Here is a 22381-nt window from a genome sequence, read left to right on the forward strand (position 1 = left end):
CTTACCATTTGCCCAGTACTCTGTCTTCTTGTTATTCCTTCTAAAATGAATCACCTCACACTTTTCTGCATTAAACTCCATTTGCCACCTGTCAGCCCAGCTCTGCAGCTTATCTATATCCCTCTATCACCTGCAACATCCTTCCGCACTGTCCACAACTCCACCGACTTTAGTGTCATCTGCAAATTTACTCACCCATCCTTCTACGCCCTCTTCCAGGTCATTTATAAAAATGACAAACAGCAACGGCCCCAAAACAGATCCTTGTGGTACACCACTAGTAACTGAACTCCAGGCTGAACATTTCCCATCAACCACCACCCTCTGTCTTCTTACAGTGAGCCAATTTCTGATCCAAACTGCTAAATCACCCTGAATCCCATGCCTCTGTATTTTCTGCAATAGCCTACCATGGGAAACCTTATCAAATGCTTTATTGAAATCCATATACACCACATCAACTGCTTTACCTTCGTCCACCTGTTTGGTCACCTTCTCAAAGGACTCAATAAGGTTTGTGAGGCACGACCTAACCTTCACAAAAAACGTGTTGACTATCCCTAATCAAATCATTCCTTTCTAGATGATTATAAATCCTATCTCTTATAAACCTTTCCAAGACTTTGCCCACAACAGAAGTAAGGCTCACTGGTCTATAGTTACCGCGGTTGTCTCTACTTCCCTTCTTGAACAAGGGGACAACATTTGCCATCCTCCAGTCTTCTGGTATTATTCCTGTAGACAATGATGACATAAAGATCAAAGGCTCAGCATTCTCCTCCCTAGCTTCCCAGAGAATCCTAGGAGAAATCCCATTCGGCCCAGGGGACTTATCTATTTTCACACTTTCCAGAATTGTTAACACTTCCTCCTTATGAACCTGAAGCCCTTCTAGTCTAGTAGCCTGTAGCTCAGTATTCTCCTCGACAACATTGTCTTTTTCCTGCATGAATACTGATGAAAAATATTGATTTAGCACCTCTCCTATCTCCTCGGACTCCATGCACAATTGCCCACTACTGTCTTTGACTGGCTCTACTCTTACCCTAGTCATTCTTTTATTCCTGACATATCTATAGAAAGCTTTAGGGTTATCCTTAGTCCTACCTGCCAAAGACTTCTCATGTCCCCTCCTGGCTCTTCTTAGCTCTCTCTTTAGGTCCTTCCTAGCTAACTTGTAACTCTCGAGCGCCCCAACTGAACCTTCACGTCTCATCTTTACATAAGCCTCCTTCCTCTTGACAAGTGATTCAACTACTTTAGTAAACCACGGTTCCCTCGCTCTACCACATCCTCCCTGCCTGACAGGTACATAATTATCAAGGAAACGCAGTAGCTGTTCCTTGAACAAGCTCCACATTTCCATTGTGCCCATCCCCTGCAGTTTTCCTCTCCATCCTATGCATCCTAAGTCTTGCCTCATCGCATCATAATTGCCTTTCCAGCCAGCTTTAACTCTTGCCCTGCGGTATATACCTATCCCTTTCCATCGCTAAATTTAAGGTAACTGAATTATGGTCACTATAACCAAAGTGCTCACCTACCTCCAAATCTAGCACCTGTCCTGGTTCATTACCCAGTACCAAATCCAATGTGGCCTCGACTCTTGTTGGCCTATCTACATACTGTGTCAGGAAACCTTCCTGCACACATTGGACAAAAACGGACCCGTCTACAGTACTTGAACTATAGTATTTCCAGTCAATATTTGGAAAGTTAAGGTCCCCCATAACAACTACCCTGTTACACTCGCTCCTGTCGAGAATCATCTTTGCAATCCTTTCCTCTACATCTCTGGAACCTTTCGGAGGCCTATAGAAAACTCCCAACAGGGTGACCTCTCCTTTCCTGTTTCTAACCTCAACCCATACGTCCTCAGTAGACGAGTCCTCATCAAACATCCTTTCTGCCACCGTAATACTGTCCTTGACTAACAATGCCACCCCTCCCCCTCTTTTACCACCTTCCCTGAGCTTACTGAAATATGTAAACCACGGAACCTGCAACAACCATTCCTGTCCCTGCTCTAGCCATGTCTCTGAAATGGCCACACATTGAAGTCCCAGGTACCAACCCATGCTGCAAGTTCACCCACCTTATTCCGGATGCTCCTGGCGTTGAAGTAGACACACTTTAAACCACCTTCCTGCCTCCCGGTACACTCCTGCAACCGTGAAACCTTACTCATTACCCCACTACTCTCAACCTCCTGTATACTGGAGGTACAATTCAGGTTCCCAACCCCCTGCTGAATTAGTTTAAACCCTCCCGAAGAACATTAGCAAATTTCCCCCCCAGGATATTGGTACCCCTCTGGTCCAGGTGTAGACCATCCCGTTTGTAGAGGTCCCACCTACCCCAGAATGAGCCCCAATTATCTAGGTATCTGAAACCCTCCCTCCTGCACCATCCCTGTAGCCACGTGTTCAACTGCTCTCTCTCCCTATTCCTCATCTCGCTAGCACGTGGCACGGGTAACAACCCAGAGATAATAACTCTGTTTGTTCTAGCTCCAAGTTTCCACCCTAGCTCCCTGAATTCCTGCCTTACATCCCTATTCCTTTTCCTACCTATGTCGTTGGTGCCGATGTGGACCACAACTTGGGGCTGCTCCCCCTCCCCCTTTAAGGATCCCGAAAACACGATCCGAGACATCACGGGCCCTGGCACCTGGGAGGCAACACACCAACCGCGAGTCTCTCTCGTTCCCACAGAATCTCCTATCTATCCCCCTAACTATGGAGTCTCCAATGACTAATGCTCTACTCCTCTCCCCCCTTCTCATCTGAGCAACAGGGACAGACTGTACCAGAGACCTGTACCCAATGGCTTACCCCTGGTAAGTTTTCCCCCCCCCCCACCACCACCAGTATCCAAAGCGGTATACTTGTAACTAAGGGGAACGACCACAGGGGATCCATGTACTGACTGCTTCCTCCCAGCCCCTCTCACCGTCACCCATCTATCTTCATTCTTCGGAGTAACTACATCCCTGAAGCTTCTATCTATGACCACCTCTGCCTCCCGAATGATCTGAAGTTCATCCAACTCCAGCTCCAGTTCCCTAACACGGTTTCTGAGGAGCTGGAGATGGGTGCACTTCCCACAGGTGAAATCAGCAGGGAAACTGACGGCGTCCCTCACCTCAAACATTCTGCAAGAGGAACATTGCACTGCCTTCCCTGCCATCCGCTCTAGATAAAACAAGAAAAAGAAAGGAAGAGCTTACCTGATATTCACTCAACCCCTTAGGTTAGAGGAGGTGGAAGAGTGGAGGACACTACAAGTGGAGTGTCTCGGGTTTAGCAACCGCCCAACTTGTATACAGGTACTGCACGCCTTCCCAGAAATCCCCATGGCCGACTTCCGGTTTCCTGTTGCTCTGAAACAATAAAAAAACAACTCCGAAAAAAAAAGTTCGTTAAAAAAACCAAGGCCGCTTCTCCAGTCAGGTAAGTTTTTAAAACGGGCAACTTACCTTCCCGACAACCCCCTGGTTACTGCTCTCTCAGCTACCGCTGAAAAATTGAACAACCAGTTACATCCTCGAAGAATTCCAGTAGATTGGTCAAGCATGATTTCTCTTTCATAAATCCATGCTGACTCTGAACAATTGTGCCGCTGCTTTCCAAGTGCTCTGCTATTAAATCCTTGATAATGGATTCTAGCTGTTGCTAGAATACAAGCTACTGCTTAGTATGGTGGTTTGCAATCTGGCCCAATGTATGATTGAGTGATCTGAAATATATTTATTGTTGCAATTCCTTGGTGTGCTGTTTCTGAAAGCTTGTAGAGCAATTGCTAATTTTATTTCAGTTCCAATGGTGAAATCATGTTTTTGTCATTGGTGTTAGTGAGCTAATTTTAGTCACTGTGAATAACTCTGGTCTTTTTCTGACTGGAATGTATTCTGCACATTTCTAGAACCCATTTGAACAAATAGTCAGTGTTTCTGAATTTAGCAACAATGCCATTCTTTTGTGAAGTTGCCCATTTGTGTATTCCACCTGTGGAAACAATGAAGAACAAAGGTTTGGGCAGCTAATAATGGACATTCCAGCTTCTAAGGAAATTAAATCTGTTTATGTTCCAAACTTATAAAATTGGAGGACTAACCTGGCATGAGAGATGTGACCTCGTGCTGTTCAATATTTGTAAGATGCATCCAGGAGAGATCAGGAGTGTTCAACATTTTTGATTAATAAGCAGGCCGAAGTTGAGGGTTTATTTGGCCTGAACCACTGCCTAAATTTTGAGAGTCTCTTGGTTTCACTTGTCCTTTGTGAAACTATGATTAGGGATAAGAAAGACTGATCTAATTGTGAAAGTGGGAACCTGATATAAGGATGCCTGTCACTTGTTATCTAAATGAAACGAGCACCAATGTGAAGCATTGTTCTGGCTAATTATTAGTGTATCTAAGGCATGAAGGTAAACTTGTTTGCTGAGAAGATGGGGAGCTGAATTCCAGCGCGAAAGCAATATCTAATTAATCTCAAATGATGACCTCAACCTTTACTAATTTTTGTAATTTCACTTTCGTGCAACATTTGTGAAATTGTGATGTAACTTTTCTTGTGGTTTAATTTTTAATCTCCAGATAATGCTTGTGCTATGACATCTATGTTTTATAAAATCAGCATTCATAAATCAGAAGCAAAGTACTGGAAATTTGAACAGAAAATGCTGGAAACACTTGGGTCAGAAAGCATCTGTGGCAAAAGGAGTAAGAGTAACATTTCAGGTCTTGTGAGCCTTTGTCAGAAGGTTTTTGTTTTGTACTTCAAATATAACAAAGCAACAGAATAATTTCCTGGCTGCAAACCCACGAGTTGCTCCAGCTCAGCTGGGACAAAGCAATCCCCATTCAATGGGAATATCTTACACACTCAGCCAATTCCAAACTTGTTCATCATGAAGGGAAATGAATAAAACTTTCCTGCCTCTCAAAAATTGATTTTGGAATTTGCCAAGTTATTCCTTCCAACGTCACCTCAGTGGTGCTCCGATTAATTAAAAATCCTGACGTTTTTCAGAAGCCAGCTGAATCATATTCATCATGGACTGGATTGGGACAGACAGCTCTGTATTCCTGGGAGAGCTACGACACCAGACAGGAGGAAAACACCAGAAGCTGATTCCCCCACCCCCAATATAGTGGGGTGGAAAGTGAGCAAGCACTGAAAGAACAATTATACGAGGGGTGGGCAAACTACGGCCCACGGGCCGCATGCGGCCCGCCAAAGGTCTTTATGCGGCCCACCAAGTCATTAAAAAAAAAAAAATTTTTTAAATTAAATTTTTAATTATTTATTTTTAAGGTTAATGGGGGGGGGGCTGTTGTGTTACTTACTGGTATAGGGTGGATACGTTGACTTGAGTAGGGTGATCATTGCTCGGCACAACGTCGAGGGCCGAAGGGCCTGTTCTGTGCTGTACTGTTCTATGTTCTATATGAGGCGCCCAGAATCATAACCGGGTGAAGTAATTATTTTACTTGATATACTATGCGGCCCTTTAAAATTGTGAATTTCTGAATGTGGCCCTTGCACGGAAAAGTTTGCCCACCCCTGAATTATACCATCTCGAAAAGCAGGACCATGGGAAGAGAGAGAGAGAACCACTGCTAAGCAGCGTTAGGATGAGAAGGAAAGGAAAGCCTTGAGGTTCAAAATTCAGGGAGAGGAAGGGTAAAAGCTGAGGGGCAGTGGCCCCCTGGAGTTGGGAAGGGAGAGAAAAAAAACATGGAAGCTGTGGGAAAATAATTAGAAAACCTGTAGAACAATGAGAGGAAAACTGCAAGACTGCGTGTGAAGCAAACGAGGGAAAGAGCATAAAGGAGAAGTAGAAAAAAAACCCCTGTTTTAGGAAAGTTGTCAGGTCCACAAGTTCCTGTGTCAACAGCTGTTGTCTTTTTTGTGTGTACGAGAAATCCTTCATTTCCCTTATCTTGATTTCCACAGCAGAATGTTGACTCCGGGGAGACAGCCAAGCCATGCTTCAGCTGGTGTTGGATAAGTGGGAATGGGACCTCATTTGCAGGTTTCCTGAACCCATTGGAAGTGCACATTGGTCAGTTAACACTCCTCTTTTCTTCCTATCTCTCTTCACCTCTTCGCCCGCCTTCTTTCTTTGTCCCCCTCTCTCTTTCTTTGTCCCCCTCTCTCTTTCTTTGTCCCCCTCTCTCTTTCTTTGTCCCCTCTTTCTTTGTCCCCCTCTCTCTTTCTTTGTCCCCCTCTCTCTTTCTTGTTCCCCCCTCTCTCTTTCTTTGTCCCCCTCTCTCTTTCTTTGTCCCCCTCTCTCTTTCTTTGTCCCCCTCTCTCTTTCTTTGTCCCCCTCTCTCTTTCTTTGTCCCCCTCTCTCTTTCTTTGTCCCCCTCTCTCTTTCTTTGTCCCCCTCTCTCTTTCTTTGTCCCCCTCTCTCTTTCTTTGTCCCCCCCTCTCTTTCTTTGCTCCTCTCTCTTTCTTTGCCCCCTCTCTCTTTCTTTGCCCCCTCTCTCTCTCTTTTCCCCCTCTCTCTTTTCCCCCACTCTCGTTGCCCCCACTCTCGTGCCCCCACTCTCGTTGCCCCCTCTCTCGTGCCCCCTCTCTCGTGCCCCCTCTCTCGTGCCCCCTCTCTCGTGCCCCCTCTCTCGTGCCCCCTCTCTCGTGCCCCCTCTCTCGTGCCCCCTCTCTCGTGCCCCCTCTCTCGTTGCCCCCTCTCTCGTTGCCCCCTCTCTCGTTGCCCCCTCTCTCGTTGCCCCCTCTCTCGTTGCCCCCTCTCTCGTTGCCCCTCTCTCGTTGCCCCCCTCTCGTTGCCCCTCTCTCGTTGCCCCCTCTCTCGTTGCCCCCTCTCTCGTTGCCCCCTCTCTCGTTGCCCCCCTCTCTCTCGTTGCCCCCCTCTCTCTTTGCCCCCCTCTCTCTTTGCCCCCCCTCTCTCTTTGCCCCCCTCTCTCTTTGCCCCCCCTCTTTCTTTGCCCCCCTCTCTCTTTGCCCCCCCTCTCTCTTTGCCCCCCTCTCTCTTTGCCCCCCCCTCTCTCTTTGCCCCCTCTCTCTTTGCCCCCCCTCTCTCTTTGCCCCCCCCTCTCTCTTTGCCCCCCCTCTCTCTTTGCCCCCCCCCTCTCTCTTTGCCCCCCCTCTCTCTTTGCCCCCCCTCTCTCTTTGCCCCCCCTCTCTCTTTGCCCCCCCTCTCTCTTTGCCCCCCCTCTCTCTTTGCCCCCCCTCTCTCTTTGCCCCCCCTCTCTCTTTGCCCCCCCTCTCTCTTTGCCCCCCCTCTCTCTTTGCCCCCCCTCTCTCTTTGCCCCCCCTCTCTCTTTGCCCCCCTCTCTCTTTGCCCCCCTCTCTCTTTGCCCCCCTCTCTCTTTGCCCCCCTCTCTCTTTGCCCCCCTCTCTCTTTGCCCCCCTCTCTCTTTGCCCCCCTCTCTCTTTGCCCCCCCCCTCTCTCTTTGCCCCCCCCTCTCTCTTTGCCCCCCCCTCTCTCTTTGCCCCCCCTCTCTCTTTGCCCCCCCTCTCTCTTTGCCCCCTCTCTCTTTGCCCCCCTCTCTCTTTGCCCCCCCTCTCTCTTTGCCCCCCTCTCTCTCTCTTTGCCCCCTCTCTCTTTGCCCCCCTCTCTCTTTGCCCCCCTCTCTCTCTCTTTGCCCCCCTCTCTCTTTGCCCCCCTCTCTCTTCCCCCTCCTCCTGGCCTCTTGAACCTTTTCTTCTGACTCAAGACCCATTTTGACTCTGCAGTGTGGTGAAACTGCCTGTCGTCCCATTAGCATTGTGGTTAGCATAATTGCTTCGCAGCTCCAGGGTCCCAGGTCACTGTCTGTGCGGAGTCTGCACATCCTCCCCATGTGTGCGTGGGTTTCCTCCGGGTGCTCCGGTTTCCTCCCACAGTCCAAAGATATGCAGGTTAGGTGGATTGGCCATGATAAATTGCCCTTCGTGTCCAAAATTGCCCTCAGTGTTGGGTGGGGTTACTGGGTTATGCGGGGATAGGGTGGAGGTGTGGGCTTGGGTAGGGTGCTCTTTCCAAGAGCTAGTGCAGACTCGATGGGCCGAATGGCCTCCTTCTGCACTGTAAATTCTGTAAATTCTATATCAGTGCCTGACACTCAGCTGCTGCTGGGACTACAGAGTTGCTGGACAACCCAATTGGCTGGCTGCTCTCGGAAGGTCTGGCTGACCCAAGTCTTGCCATGAAGAAATTAAAGTGTCAAATTGCTGCTAAACGTTTTTAGGCGGTGGCTATCGTGGGGGAACCATGGCAGCAGGTAAAATCCAGCCCATCGAACAGTAGAATGGTTACAGCACAGAAGGAGGAGATTTAGCCCATCAAGTCTGTGCCAGCTCTCTGCAAGAGCAGTTCACCAGATACTGCTCTCCTGCTTTTTCCCCCATAGACCTGCCAGTTTTTCCTTTTCAGATAATGATCCAATCCCCTTTTTTTGAAGGCTTCAATTGAAATTGCCGTCGCCTCACTCTCGGACTGTGCTTTATATAGGTTTATCCTAACTTCCTTGCTTTTGCCCTCTGTGCTGCAAGTACTTCACACACCATTCAAACACCACGCAAATGATCATCTTGAGTGAACAACAACTGATGTTAAAATAAAACCCTGCATTTATATAGCACCTTTCACCCTGAAGCACTTTGTATACTACAGCAGACCACAAACATCAGTCAAATGAAGGACTTCGTAATCTGTTGCAGAGATATTAGTTTTTTTATATTTGTATTTTATACATAGAGTCACAACTGTACTGTATTAATTGTATACATATTGCCTGGAGGTATTAGTTGCGATAAATATCGACTCGTATGCTGTGGAAAACATCCCTACTCTTCTTTGACTGCATTGGTTCATAGTCTGAAAATGCCTCCATAAAATTCTCACCTTTGCTTGCAAGTGCCACCATGCTCCTGCACTCTATAAGATCTTCCTCCAGCCCTTCAAGATCTATAATTTTGACCACTTGCACTAATTTATATCACTTGTTATTGGTAGCTATTTAGCTTCTAAGCACTGGAATTCCTTTCCTGAAACACTCTGCCTCTCTCCTTTAAGATGCTCCTTTTAAACCTAACTCTTCGACCAAGCATGCAAAAATCTTATGTCGCTCATTGTTAAATTTTTCTTTGAATTCCTGTGAACCACCTTGGGGACTTTTTTGCTGTATTTTTTCAGGTTGTTGTATTATTGAACCTTTACTGTGTCCACACACTGAGGATTGAATTTGATTTTGTTTATTGTCACATGTACCAAGGTACAGTGAAACGTATTTTTCTGCGAGCAGCTCAACAGAACATTAAGTACATGAAAATAAAAGAAAAGAAAATACATAATAGGCAACACAAAATACACAATGTAACTCCATAACACCGGCATAGAGTGAAGCATACAGGGGTGTAGTGTTAATCAGGTCAGTCCATAAGAGGGTCGTTTGGGAGTCTGGTAACTGTGGGGAAGAAGCTGTTTTTGTGGCCATGCTGAATTTTCTTAGTTTCCTGAGGAAGTATAGGTGCTATTGTGCTTTCTTGGTGGTAGCGTCGACATGGGTGGTCCAGGACAGATTTTTGGAGATGTGTACCCCATGGAATTTGAAGCTGCTAACTATCTCCAACTCGGCCCCATTGATGCTGACAGGGGTGTGTACAGTACTTTGTTTCCTGAAGAGTATAAAGGGTTGCATTATTTTGTCCCCGAGTAGCACTGGGTGAAAGAAAAAACATTTTTTTTTACTGAAGCCTTTCAACTTTACAAAATAACAAACAAAAATTACAAATGTGAACACAATCCCACACCTTGGGCAGCACGGTAGCACAAGTGGCTAGCACTGTTGCTTCACAGCTCCAGGGTCCCAGGTTTGAATCCCCACTGATCACTGTCTGTGCGAAGTCTGCACATTCTCCCCGTGTCTGCGTGGGTTTTCTTCTTCGGGTGCTCCGGTTTCCTCCCACAGTCGAAAGACGTGCAGGTTAGGTGGATTGGCCATGATAAATTGCCCTCCGTAACCAAAAAGGGTAGGAGGGGTGAATGGGTTATGGGGGTAGGATGGAAGTGAGGGCTTAAATGGGTTGGTGCAGACTCGATGGGCCAAATGGCCTCCTTATGCACTATGTTCTATGTTTCCTATCTCCTCGTCCTCGTTTCTGGCCCGCACATGCATGGGAAGTCCAAAGACTGTCAGGACTTGGTGTTCCTGACTTCTGTTCCTGATCAACAGGTAAGTTTGGGTTTCATCTTTTGTTGGAGATGGTCATTGTCTGGCACTTGTACGGCATGAATAGTACTTGTCACTAGTCAGCCCAAGTCTGGATCATGTCTGCGGCTGCGTTTGGGCATAAACTGCTTCAGTATCTGAGGAGATGCGAATGGTGCTGAACACTGCAGTTATTAGCGAACATCCCCACATCTGATCTTGTGATGGAAGGAAGGTCACTGATGAAGCAGCTGAAGATGGTTGAGCAGAGGACACTACCCTGAGGAACTACTACAGTTACGTTGTGGAGCTGAGATGATTGACCCCTAAGCACCATGACCATCTTCCAGTTATGATTCCAACTTGCAGAGTGTTTTCCCCCGATTCCCATTGGCTCCAGTTTTGCTCGGTCTCCTTCATGCAATACATGGTCAAACATTTTTTTTTAATAAATGTTTTTTATTCAGTTTTCATGTTTTATATTGAACAAATTACAAATTGTTAGAGAGAGAAAAAAAAACACGCAAAAATTAACATATATATTTACAGGTGAGCATCTTCGTAGTAATAACTGTGGCCTCCCCCTCTTTGCCGGCATACATATTTTACATTCCCCAACATGTTTATTGGCATTTATTTAGTTTGGTTTTGGGCCTTAGCTAGCCATCAAACCCCCGTAACGAGCCCGTAGCCCCCCCCCTCCCCGCCAGCTACCTTCCCCCGACTATTCTTCCTCTTGTACGTTGGCCACAAACAGGTCCCGGAACAATTGCATGAATGGCTCCCACGTTCTGTGGAAGCCGTCGTCCGACCCTCGGATGGCGAATTTGATTTTCTCCATTTGGAGAGAATCCGAGAGGTCGGACAGCCAGTCTGCAGCTCTGGGCGGTGCTGCTGACCGCCAGCCATACAGGATTCTACGGCGGGCGATCAGGGAGGCAAAGGCAAGGGCGTCCGCCCTCCTCCCCAGGAATAGATCTGGCTGGTCTGAAACCCCGAAGACCGCCACTATCGGGCATGGCTCCACCCTCACCCCCATCACTTTGGACATAGCCTCGAAGAAGGCTGTCCAGTACTCCACAAGTCTGGGGCAAGACCAGAACATGTGGGCGTGGTTGGCCAGGCCTCTTTGGCACCGTTCACATCTGTCTTCCACCTCCGGGAAGAACCTACTCATACGGGTTCTTGTTAAGTGGGCTCTATGTACCACTTTTAGTTGCGTCAGGCTGAGCCTTGCGCACGTGGAGGTGGAGTTGACCCTATGCAGTGCTTCGCTCCAGAGTCCCCACCCTATCTCCATCCCCAGGTCGTCCTCCCATTTCCTTCTTGTTGCGTCCAGTACGGTGTCGTCCCTATCTACCAGTCGGCCATACATGTCACTACAGTTCCCTTTCTCTAGGATACTTGCGTCCAGTAGGTCTTCCAGTAGTGTCTGTCGTGGCGGTTGTGGGTACGTCCTTGTCTCCTTTCGTAGGAAGTTTTTGAGCTGCAGGTACCGTAGCTCGTTCCCCCCAGCTAGCTGAAATTTCTCTGTCAGTTCGTCCAGTGTTGCGATCCTGTCGTCCGTGTATAGGTCCCTGACTGTCAGTGTCCCCCCGTCCTGTCTCCACCTTTTGAAGGTGGCGTCAGTCAGTGCTGGTTTGAACCTATGGTTGTTGCAGATGGGAGCCTTGTCCGACATTTTGTTCAGGCCAAATTGCTGCCGCAGTTGGTTCCAGGATTGGAGGGTGGCTGTCACCACTGGGCTGCTGGAGTGTTTTTTGGGTGGGGATGGGAGTGCTGCCGTGGCGAGGGCCCGGAGGGAGGTCCCCATGCAGGAGGCCTCCTCCGCACGCACCCACTCGGCTCCTGGATCCATCCCCTTACTCGCTCGGCTGTTGCCGCCCAGTGGTAGAATTGTAGATTCGGGAGGGCTAGCCCCCCCCTGGATTTTGTTTTCTATAGGACCTTCTTTGGGATCCTAGCATTTTTACCCCCCCATACGAACGCCATGATAAGTTTGTCCAGCGCTATGAAGAAGGCCTTGGGGATGTAGATCGGAATGGATCTAAACAGGAAGAGGAACCTGGGCAATACGTTCATTTTGATCGTCTGGACTCTTCCTGCGAGGGAGAGTGGGAGTGTGTTCCATCTTTGCAGGTCCTTTTTTACTTCCTCCGCCAGGCTGGTGAGGTTCCATTTGTGGATCCCTTTCCAGTCATGGGCTATTTGGATCCCCAGGTAGCGGAATTTATGTCGGGCTTGTTTGAACGGCAGCCCCTTTAGTGCTGCCCCCCCCCCCCCCCCCCCCACCCCCCCCCCCCCCCCCCCCCCCCCCCCCCCCCCCCCCCCCCCGCCTGAGTTTGTAGCCCGAGAAGGCTCCAAACTCTTTCAGGAGCGCGATGATTCCGTCCATGCTGCTTTGTGGGTCCGAGATGTAGAGGAGCAGATCGTCTGCATAGAGTGAGACTCTGTGCTCTCTGCCTCCCCTTCGGATCCCCCTCCAATTTTTTGCTGCCCTGAGCGCAATTGCTAGCGGTTCGATTGCTAGTGCGAACAGCAGTGGGGACAGTGGGCATCCTTGTCTGGTGCCCCTGTGCAGCTGGAAGTATTGGGAGTTGGTATTGTTGGTCCGTACACTCGCCATGGGGGCGTTGTATAGGAGTTTTACCCACGCAGTGAACCCTGTTCCAAGCCCGAACCGCTCCAGTACCTCTATGAGGTATTTCCATTCGACTCTGTCGAAGGCCTTTTCTGTGTCCAGGGAGACGATCACCTCTTGTGTTCTCTCCCCGGAGGGGGTCATTATCACGTTCAGCAGGCGCCTGATGTTCGAGGTGAGCTGTCTACCTTTGACGAAGCCCGTCTGGTCCTCTGTGACCACCTCAGGTACACAGTCTTCTAGCCTTTTGGCTAGGATTTTGGCCAGTATTTTGGCGTCTGCGTTCAGCAGAGATATGGGTCTGTATGACCCACATTCCGTTGGGTCTTTGTCTTTCTTAGGTATCAGCGAGATTGAGGCCTGTGCTAACGTGGGTGGCAGTGTGCCCCTAGCTAGCGAGTCTGTGAACATCTCCCGCAGGTGCGGGGCCAGCGCTGTCGCAAATTTTTTGTAGAAGTCCGCCGGGAATCCGTCCGGTCCCGGCGCCTTCCCCGTCTGCATGGAGCTGATACTGTCCATGATCTCTCCCAGTGCTAGTGGTGATTCCAGGTCCCGTTTCCTTCCCTCTCCCATGACTGGTATGACCAGTCCATCAAGGAACCGGTTCATCCCAGCCTTCCCCGTTGGGGGCTCTGAGGTGTACAGCTCTTGGTAGAAGGCCTTGAAGGTTTCGTTAATCCTCTCTGGTTCTGTTTCCAACATGCCTCTGGTACCCCTGATTTGCCCAATTTCTCTGGTGGCTGCCTGCTTTCTCAGCTGGTGTGCCAACAGGCGGCTGGCTTTGTCTCCGTGTTCGTACAGGGTCCCACGTGCCTGGCGGAGTTGGTGCACTGCTTTCCTGGTGGAGAGCAGGTCAAAGTTCCTTTGTAGTTCTTTTCTCTCCGCCAGGAGCTCTACGGTCGGGGCCTCGGAGTATTTACGGTCTACCTCCAGTATGGAGTCGACCAGCTTCTGCCCAGCCACCCTTTCCTCTCTTTCTCTTTGCGCTTTGAAGGCAATGATTTCCCCTCTTATTACGGCCTTAAGCGCTTCCCAGAACGTGGAGGATGATACCTCCCCGTTTTGGTTGTTCTCTGTGTACTCCGCTATGGCCCACGCTATCCTTTCGCTGAAGGCCTTGTCAGCTAGTAAGGCACCGTCCAACCTCCATGTGGGGCGCTGGGCCCTTCCCGTCTCCAGCCGCACGTCCATGTAGTGTGGGGCGTGGTCTGATATCACAATTGCGGAGTATTCCACCTTGTCTATCCCTGGAAGCACCGTTTTCCCCACCACAAAGAAGTCAATTCTGGAGAACACGTTGTGTACTGGGGAGAAGAAGGAGAATTCTTTCTCCCCCGGGTGGGCGAACCTCCAGGGTCCACAGCTCCCATTTGCTCCATAAAGTGACCGAGTTCCCTTGCCATGTTTGAGGTTTTCCCCGTTTTGGGGTTTGATCTGTCCGTCTTTGGGTCCTGTACACAGTTGAAGTCCCCCCCCATGATTAGTCGATGCGTCGCTATGTCCGGGATTTCTGCCATGGTCTTTTGGATGAAGCTCGTGTCGTCCCAGTTGGGCGCGTACACGTTGTACATGGTCAAACATGACCTTGAAATGAATTAAATGAAATGAAAATCGCTTATTGTCACAAGTAGGCTTCAAATGAAGCTACTGTGAAAAGACCTTAGTGTCAAGGGCTGTCCCACTCATTTCATCCCTGATCTCATTTGGCCACATTTGAACCAAGGCTATAATTTGGGGTAGCATGGTGGTTAGCATAAATGCGTCACAGCTCCAGGGTCCCAGGTTCGATTCCCGGCTGGGTCACTGTCTGTGTGGAGTCTGCATGTCCTCCCCCTGTGTGCGTGGGTTTCCTCCGGGTGCTCCGGTTTCCTCCCACAGTCCAAAGATGTGCGGGTTAGGTGGATTGGCCATGCTAAATTGCCCGTAGTGTCCTAATAAAAGTAAGGTTAAGAGGGGTGTTGTTGGGTTATGGGTATAGGGTGGATACGTGGGTTTGAGTAGGGTGATCATTGCTCGGCACAACATTGAGGGCCGAAGGGCCTGTTCTGTGCTGTACTGTTCTATGTTCTATGGCGTCAGGATCTGAGTGGCACTGGCGGACCCAAGCAGAGCATCAGTGAGTAGGTTATTGCTAAGTAAGTACTGCTTGATTTGTTGTTGATGACTCCTTGCATCACTTTACTCATGAGTGAGAGTGGATTGATGGGATGGTGCTTTTTGTCTACAGGACATACCAGGGAAATTTATTTTTTTATGAGTAAATGGTAGGTGTTGCAGTTGTACTGGAACAGCTTGGCTAGGGGCTGGGCACGTTCTGGAGCACAAGTCTCCGGTGCTATTGCCGGAATATTATCAGGGCCTGTAACCTTTGCAGTATGCAGTGCTTTCAGCCATTTCTCGGTCACATGATGTGAATTGAATTGGCTGAAGACTGCATCTGTGATGCTGGGAACCTCCAGAGGAGGCAAAGATGGATAATGAACTGACACTTCTGCCTGAAGATTGTAGCAAATGCTTCAGCCTTGCATTTTGTACTGATGTACAGGGCTTTCCCATCATTGTGGATGGAGATATTTGTGGAGTCTATTCCTTAAGTGAGTTGTTTAATTGCCCACCAACTTTAACAGCTGGATGTGGAAGTACTGTGAAGCTTAGTTCTGACCCATTTGTAGTGACATCACTTAGCTCTGTCTATCACTTGCTGCTTACATTGTTTGGCATGCAGTTAGTCGTTAGTCCTATGTTGTACCTTCATCAAGTTGGTGCTTCATTTTTTGGTATGCCTGGTGTTGCTCCTGGCATGCCCTCCTGCACTTTTCATTGAACCAAGCTTGAACCCTAGCTTGGTGGTAATGAAAGAGTGGGGGATATGCCTGACCACGGGGTTAGAGATTGTGGTTCCGTGCAATTCTGCTGCTGCTAATAGCCCACAGCTCTTCATAGATGCCCAGTGTTGAGTTGCAAGATGCTTTCCAAATGTGAAGATGGAATTTTGTGTCCACAAGGCTGTATGGTGGTCGCTTCTACCAATACTGTCATGGACAGCTGCATCTGTGGCAGGCTGGTTGGTGAGAATGAGGTAAATTGTGTTTTCCAGGACAGCATGGTGGCGCAATGGTTAACATTGCTGCCTCACGGCACCGAGATCCCAGGTTCGATCCCAACTCTGGGTAACTGTCCATGTAGAATTTGCGTGGGTTTCGCTCCCACAACCCAAAGATGTGCAGGGTAGGTGGATTGGCCACATTAAATTAACCCTTAATTGGAAAAAATGAATTGAATACTCACTTTTGCTTTTTCCTCTTGTTGGCTCCCTCCCCATCTGCGACAGACTAGTCGCACTCTACCAACTCTATCTTTGTATCAATATCAATGCAGAATGTGATTTTAGCACTCCAACTGATGACAAATCGGGTTCGGCATACACATCTAATCAAGTTATCTGATTTGGTTGTTATTTATACCATGCTCAGTCAGCAGGGTTCAGTATCCAGGTGTATCCCTTCTTCACTACATGCTTGTTCCTCCGTTCTGGACGAAGATTGTATTTGGTCAGAAGTTTATAATCTTTAATTACAATGCTTTGAGATAGATGTGTGTTAAGTGCAATTAATTTTCTTTGACAGTGGAATGTTTGGAACTTGGATTATAAACTTTTTTTAAAATTTCGAGTACCCAATTATTTTTTTTCCAATTCGGGGGCAATTTAGAGTGGCCAATCCACCTCACCTGCACATCTTTGGGTTGTGGGGTTGAAACCCACGCAGGCATGGGGAGAATGTGCAAAGTTCACACATGACCCTGGGCTGGGATTCGAACCCGGGTCCTCAGTGCCGCAGTCCCAGTGCTATCCACTGCGCCACATGCCGCCCTTTGGATCATAAACTTGAAGCACCTTACAGTAAAATGTGTGTATAAGGATATTTCACGTGTACTGATTTGTTTTTCCTATGCAACATTGAATGGGGTTAAATACGTTTTAAGTCCATAATTGATACTGCAATATTGCAAATGCCATTGCATCTTTTCTCTTTCCAATCACAACCTTCATGGTACTCTTCTGCTTTTCTCTTCCAGGACCTGGTGAATATTGACATGTTTCTCACAGCAAAGGAGGTAGAAGAGTCACTTGAAAGGCAAGAGACCGCTACTTGTCTGGCCTGGTGTCATGACAACAAATCAAGGCTGAGGAAGATGAAGGTGTGTTCTCAAAATGAACTAACTCTTGAATATTAGCCAAGGTAGTTTTGACTGGCTGACTGTATGCGTATTATTATTGCTGCATCTAGAGATCACCTAAAAATTATTGTCACAGCTCAGACTTTCAAAAGTTTTTTACCTTGGAAAGCAAAAACATGACTTCCATTAACAACTGTTGAAAACCTTGTTGACAGCTTCTTAAATTATTGAAGGAAATTGAATAAGTTAAAATACAATTTGTACTTTAGGCAGATGTGAAGCTTATACTTTCTCCAGCAAACTTTCCAAAAAGTACATAATAAAACAGTTTTCCTCATTTATATCTCCACATGGTGGGTGGGGGGACATTTCAGGAAATTTATCTTCAATAAACGTGTGCACTTTGTGCTAAGGTTCTAAATTAAAAAGCAGGATCTCAATGGTAGTATTGTTCTGACCTCAAGGAGACCATTAACTTCTGAAAAGAAATTTGAACGCCCAGTTATTAACTGAAAGAATCACAAAAGATTTCACATTTCCTGTTCTAAACAAAAACTTTTACCGTACAAGAATTAGACAAACAAGTGCTACTAACCTAACACTATATAGTTCATAAGCACTTCGATTTTAAATCTAAAATCTCAACAGGATACTCCCCATTCTATTTTTTTTATTTCCAGCCAAGCGTTTCCTATACTTTCCAAGATGTAGGGAGTTCTTTCACTTCTGCGACCAAATCAAATTGCACCACACCTCTCAGGAATTCACTTGGATTTTCCTCAAGTGTTCCAGTTATTTCTCCAAGATATAAGACTTTCTGGGGTCTTTGGTGGTGTACAACCTCTGGCAGAATTCTCTCTCACTGTCTCAAAGCTATTTCTGGACATTTGCAGCAACTACTGGAAGCTTTTTCTCTCTGCCTGTATATGTGTGAAATCACACGGAGAAACCCAAAACAAAAGACTACCTCACTGCAATCTATCCTCACGGCAACATGGCACATCTGGGATAGAGATAGAGATTTAACTAACATTTCAATTCCCAAATTTGTCTTTTGATCTGTATATGGATCCTTTAAGATAGTCGAAAGGGAAAATGCTGGAAAATCTCAGCAAGCCTGGCAGCATCTGTAGGGAGAGAAAAGAGCTAACGTTTCGAGTCCGATGACTCTTTGTCAAAGAGTCATTGGACTCGAAACGTTAACTCTTTTCTCTCCCTACAGATGCTGCCAGACTTGCTGAGATTTTCTAGCATTTTCCCTTTTGTTTCAGATTCCAGCATCTGCAGTAATTTGCTTTTATCCAGCCTTTAAGATAGTCCCTTGTTTACCTGTTACTGCCAAACCTTAAGTAAAAGCAAAATACTGTGGATGCTGGAAATCTGAAATGAAACAGAAAATGCTGGAAAAACTCAACAGGTCTGGCAGGAACAGTGAAGAGAGAAGGGGTTTTTGTTTGATTCTCCGCATGACTCTTCTTCAGAGCTTACAAACCATTCATTGATCTGGGACCCTCATAAATAGTTCAAATTCCCATGGAGACAACAGGAAGAATTGTTTGGTGCTTTCATCCTTTTTACTCTGATCTTATAAACTAAGAAGCCTTACAACACCAGGTTAAAGTCCAACAGGTTTGTTTAAAATCACTAGCTTTAGGAGCACTGCTCCTTCCTTGGGTGAAACAAACATGGTGTTGTGTAAGACTTCTTACTGTGCTCACCCCAATGCCGGCATCTCTACATCATTACTAACCTTGCAAACAGATTTTTTACTTCTGTTTATCTTTTTACCACTTCAAATCTCAACTGAAGATTTTTAGGATCATAAATTATTCCTAAAACATGCAAATTATGAAATTAGCCATTTTTGCAAAACCTATTGTACCAGCCACATGCAAATTGGCATAGGAACAGACACATGGCTAAAGGGCTGGTGTGAGAAAGAGGTGTTCTTGACACTGGGATAAATTCTGGGACAAGAATGAGCTGTACTGATGGTATGGGTTCCACCTGAACTGAGATGGGACCAATGGTGGAAAAGGCTTTTAACTGGCAAAGGAAGGGAGGGATTTGCAAGAAATGTAAGCAGCCTAAATGTAAAGAGAAAAGAGCAGGAGAACACAGGAAAGAATAAAGTAGGGGAGGACATTGGTGGCAAAAGTTTCAGAATAGGCATCTACAAAGATGGTTCAGAATAACGTGAGAGGAAGTTCTATGAAATATTAATTTAAAATAGCTATACAATGCGCACAGTGTCCATTAAGGGGAGTTGGAGACAATCATGTGTTGGGAGGAACCAGACATAGTAGGGTTTCCTGAGACGACTACAGAAAATTCAGGACTGGGAATTTAAAAATGTATTGCAGAATATATTTAGAAATGATCAAGTGGGAAAACAGGCAAGTGGGGACAGTTGCACTTATCTGGAATGACATTATGGCAATACAAAAAAGGATGCAGCTAACAGCAAGACAAAAATAAAATCCATAGGGATCGAGATGCAAGTAAATAAAGACACAATCACAATAAACATGCATTCTGCAGAACACCTAATAGTGGAAAAGAGGTGGAGGAAGAAAAGTGCAGAAAATTTGGGGAATTGAGCAAACTTCATGGAAAAATCATCATCGGGGAATTCCATCTATCCTGATATTAATTGGATGGTAGAGGTTTTAAAAATAAGAAAAGGGGTAGGAACAGGAGTAAGCCATTCAGCCGAACAATCCTGCTCCACCTTTCTAAAAGATCATGGTGGATCGTTCATTTCATTACCTTTTCCCCACTCTAACCCATATAATTTTTATGTCATTGGCATTTAGAAGTTGGTCAATCTGTACTTTAAATATACACATTGACTGAGCTTCTGCCGTCCTCTGGGGTAGAGTATTGCAAAGATTCACAATCCTGAATAAATAAATTCTCCTCGCCTCGGTTTTTATTATGAAATTGTCCTCTGGTTCTCAACTCTCCAACTAAGGCAAACATCTACCAGCACTTACCCCATCTATTCTTGACTCTCCAACTGAGGGAAACATCTACCTGCATCTACCCTGTCTATTCCTTAAGTCTTTTGTAGGTTTCAATGAGATTTTCTCTCATTCTTCGAAACCCCAGAGAATAAATGCACAGTTTCTCCAATCTCACTTCATATGACAGTCCTGCTATTCCAGGAACAAGTCTGGTGAACCTTTGTTGCATTCCCTCTATGGCAGTAACACCTTCCTATAGTGAGGCAGTACTGTGTGCAGTTTTGGTTCCAGCTGTAGTTGAACCCAAGTTGTATACATTTGAAGCAAGACTTTACTACTGCTGTAAGGAAATGAACTCCTTTCTAACCCAATATGTAAAATGCTCAATAAGGGAAGATTCATGGTTGAATTTAGCAATGAAAAATGAACCAGAGCATGTAAGATAAATAAAAATAGTGAACATCAAAGCAATAGTGACCATAACAGAATATACGTTATGATAGTGAAGGACATAAAAGGCTGGTTTGCACAGGGCTAAATAGCTGGCTTTTAAAGCAGACCAAGGCAGGCCAGCAGCACGGTTCAATTCCCGTACCAGCCTCCCCGAACAGGAGCCGGAATGTGGCGACTAGGGGCTTGTCACACTAACTTCATTTGAAGCCTACTTGTGACAATAAGCGATTTTCTTTTCATTTCATTTCATTTCATAAAAGTTAACATGTTGAAGGAAAACTAATGTTGAGGGGCTGGAAAATAAATGGGCAACTATATTGGCAAACCGGAATGGGAAACATCTAAAATGGTAAACACAAGTTTAATTGTTCATGGGATGTGGGTATCGCTGACTGGTCCGGCAGTTATTGCCCATCCCCAATTTCCCTTGAGAAGTGGATGGAGTAATAAAAATATAAGGGGACAATTGATTGTCAGGAATGAGTTTCCATCACAAAGAAGGTCTGACAGGTGCCCAGATACCTCTTCCGACTAAGATCCATCCGATCTATATCCCCAAGGTCTTTTCAACTCACTGGAGAAATTAATCATGGCGTTTGGGAGGGAAAGAATGCTAGGATCACAAAGAAGATCCTACAGAAAACAAAATTGAGGGGCGGGCTAGCCCTCCCAAAGCTACAATTCTACCACTGTGCAGCAACAGTGTAAAGAGTGATGGGATGGACAAAGGAGCCAGAAGCCGAGTGGGTGCGCACGGTGGAGGAGGCCCCCTGCAAGGGGACCTCTTTCCGGGCTCTCGCCATGGTGGCACTCCCATCCCTGCCCAAGAGACACTCCAGCAGCCCAGTGGTGATAGCCACCCTCCAGACATGGAATCAACTACAGCAGCAATGTCTGAAAAAGTGCAATAATCACAGCTACAACCAGCACTTACCGACGCCACCTTCAAAAGGTGGAGACAGGACGGTGGGACATTGACAATCAGGGACCTATACACTGACGGTACGGTCACAACACTGGAAGAACTGACGCAGAGATTTCAACTAGCTAATGGCAACAAACTTGGATACCTGCAGCTTAAAAACCTCCTACGGAAGGAGACAAGGACATACCCGCGACCACCATGACAGACACTATTAGAAGAGCTACTGGACGCATACATCCTAGGCAGAGGGAACTGTAGTGACATGTATGAACGACTGCTAGAGAAGGCCGACACCGAACTGGACACAAAAGGAGGAAATGGGAGGAAGACTTGGGGTTTGAAATAGTGTGGGGATTCTGGAGCGAAGCACTGCACAGGGTCAACTGTACCTCCACATTGGCGAGGCTCATAAGAGCCCACTTGACCAGAACTCAAATGAGCAGGTTCTGCCCGGAGGTGGAGGATAGATGTGAACGGTGCCAAAGAGGCCCGGCCAGCCACTTTCAAGTATTCTGGTCTTCCCCCAGAGTTGCTGGGTACTGGCCAGACTTTGTCGATGCAATGCCCAAATTGGTGGGGATGAGGGTGGATCTATGCCTGAAAGTGGCAGTCTTTGGGGTATCAGACCAGCCAGATATCTTCATGGGGAGGAGGGCGCACGCCATTGCCTTTGCCTCCCTGATGGCCCGTCGTAGAATCCTGCTCGGTTGGCGATCAGCAGCACCACCTTAAGCTGCAGACTGGCTGTCCGACCTATCGGAATTTCTCCAAATGGAGAAAATCAAATTCACCATCCATGGGTTGGAAGAGGGCTTCCACAAAACATGGGAGCCATTTGCCTGACTGTTCCGAGACCTGTTTGTGGCCAACACATGAATAAATAAATAGCAAGTAGCCAGGACAAGACAGAAAGAGGAAAGCGAGAGAGGACCTGTGGGTAGGGGGTGGAGAGTAAGGCGAGGTAGCAAAGCCCAGCAAGAAAGAATGGGGGCAGCAGGGCAGAATGAAGTAGGGGGGAAGGGAGGTCAGGGAGAGGGTAGCTGGAGGGAGGGAGG

At 47.0% G+C, this 22381-nt stretch overlaps 1 protein-coding gene across 3 annotated transcripts in view; it reads left to right on the forward strand.

Annotated features, from left to right (window-relative positions):
* The window catches only part of maea (macrophage erythroblast attacher, E3 ubiquitin ligase), a 188456-nt gene that overhangs the window by 119721 nt on the left and 46354 nt on the right, over window positions 1–22381 (forward strand). For all 3 annotated transcript variants that reach the window (XM_038793332.1, XM_038793333.1, XM_038793334.1), the window contains exon 4: window positions 16881–17003. In XM_038793332.1, coding sequence (XP_038649260.1) covers window positions 16881–17003 — 123 coding nt within the window. The remainder of the gene's footprint in view (window positions 1–16880; window positions 17004–22381) is intronic.

This window comes from Scyliorhinus canicula, chromosome 3 (genome assembly GCF_902713615.1).
Source record: "Scyliorhinus canicula chromosome 3, sScyCan1.1, whole genome shotgun sequence".
In the NCBI taxonomy this organism is placed as follows: Eukaryota; Metazoa; Chordata; class Chondrichthyes; order Carcharhiniformes; family Scyliorhinidae; genus Scyliorhinus; species Scyliorhinus canicula.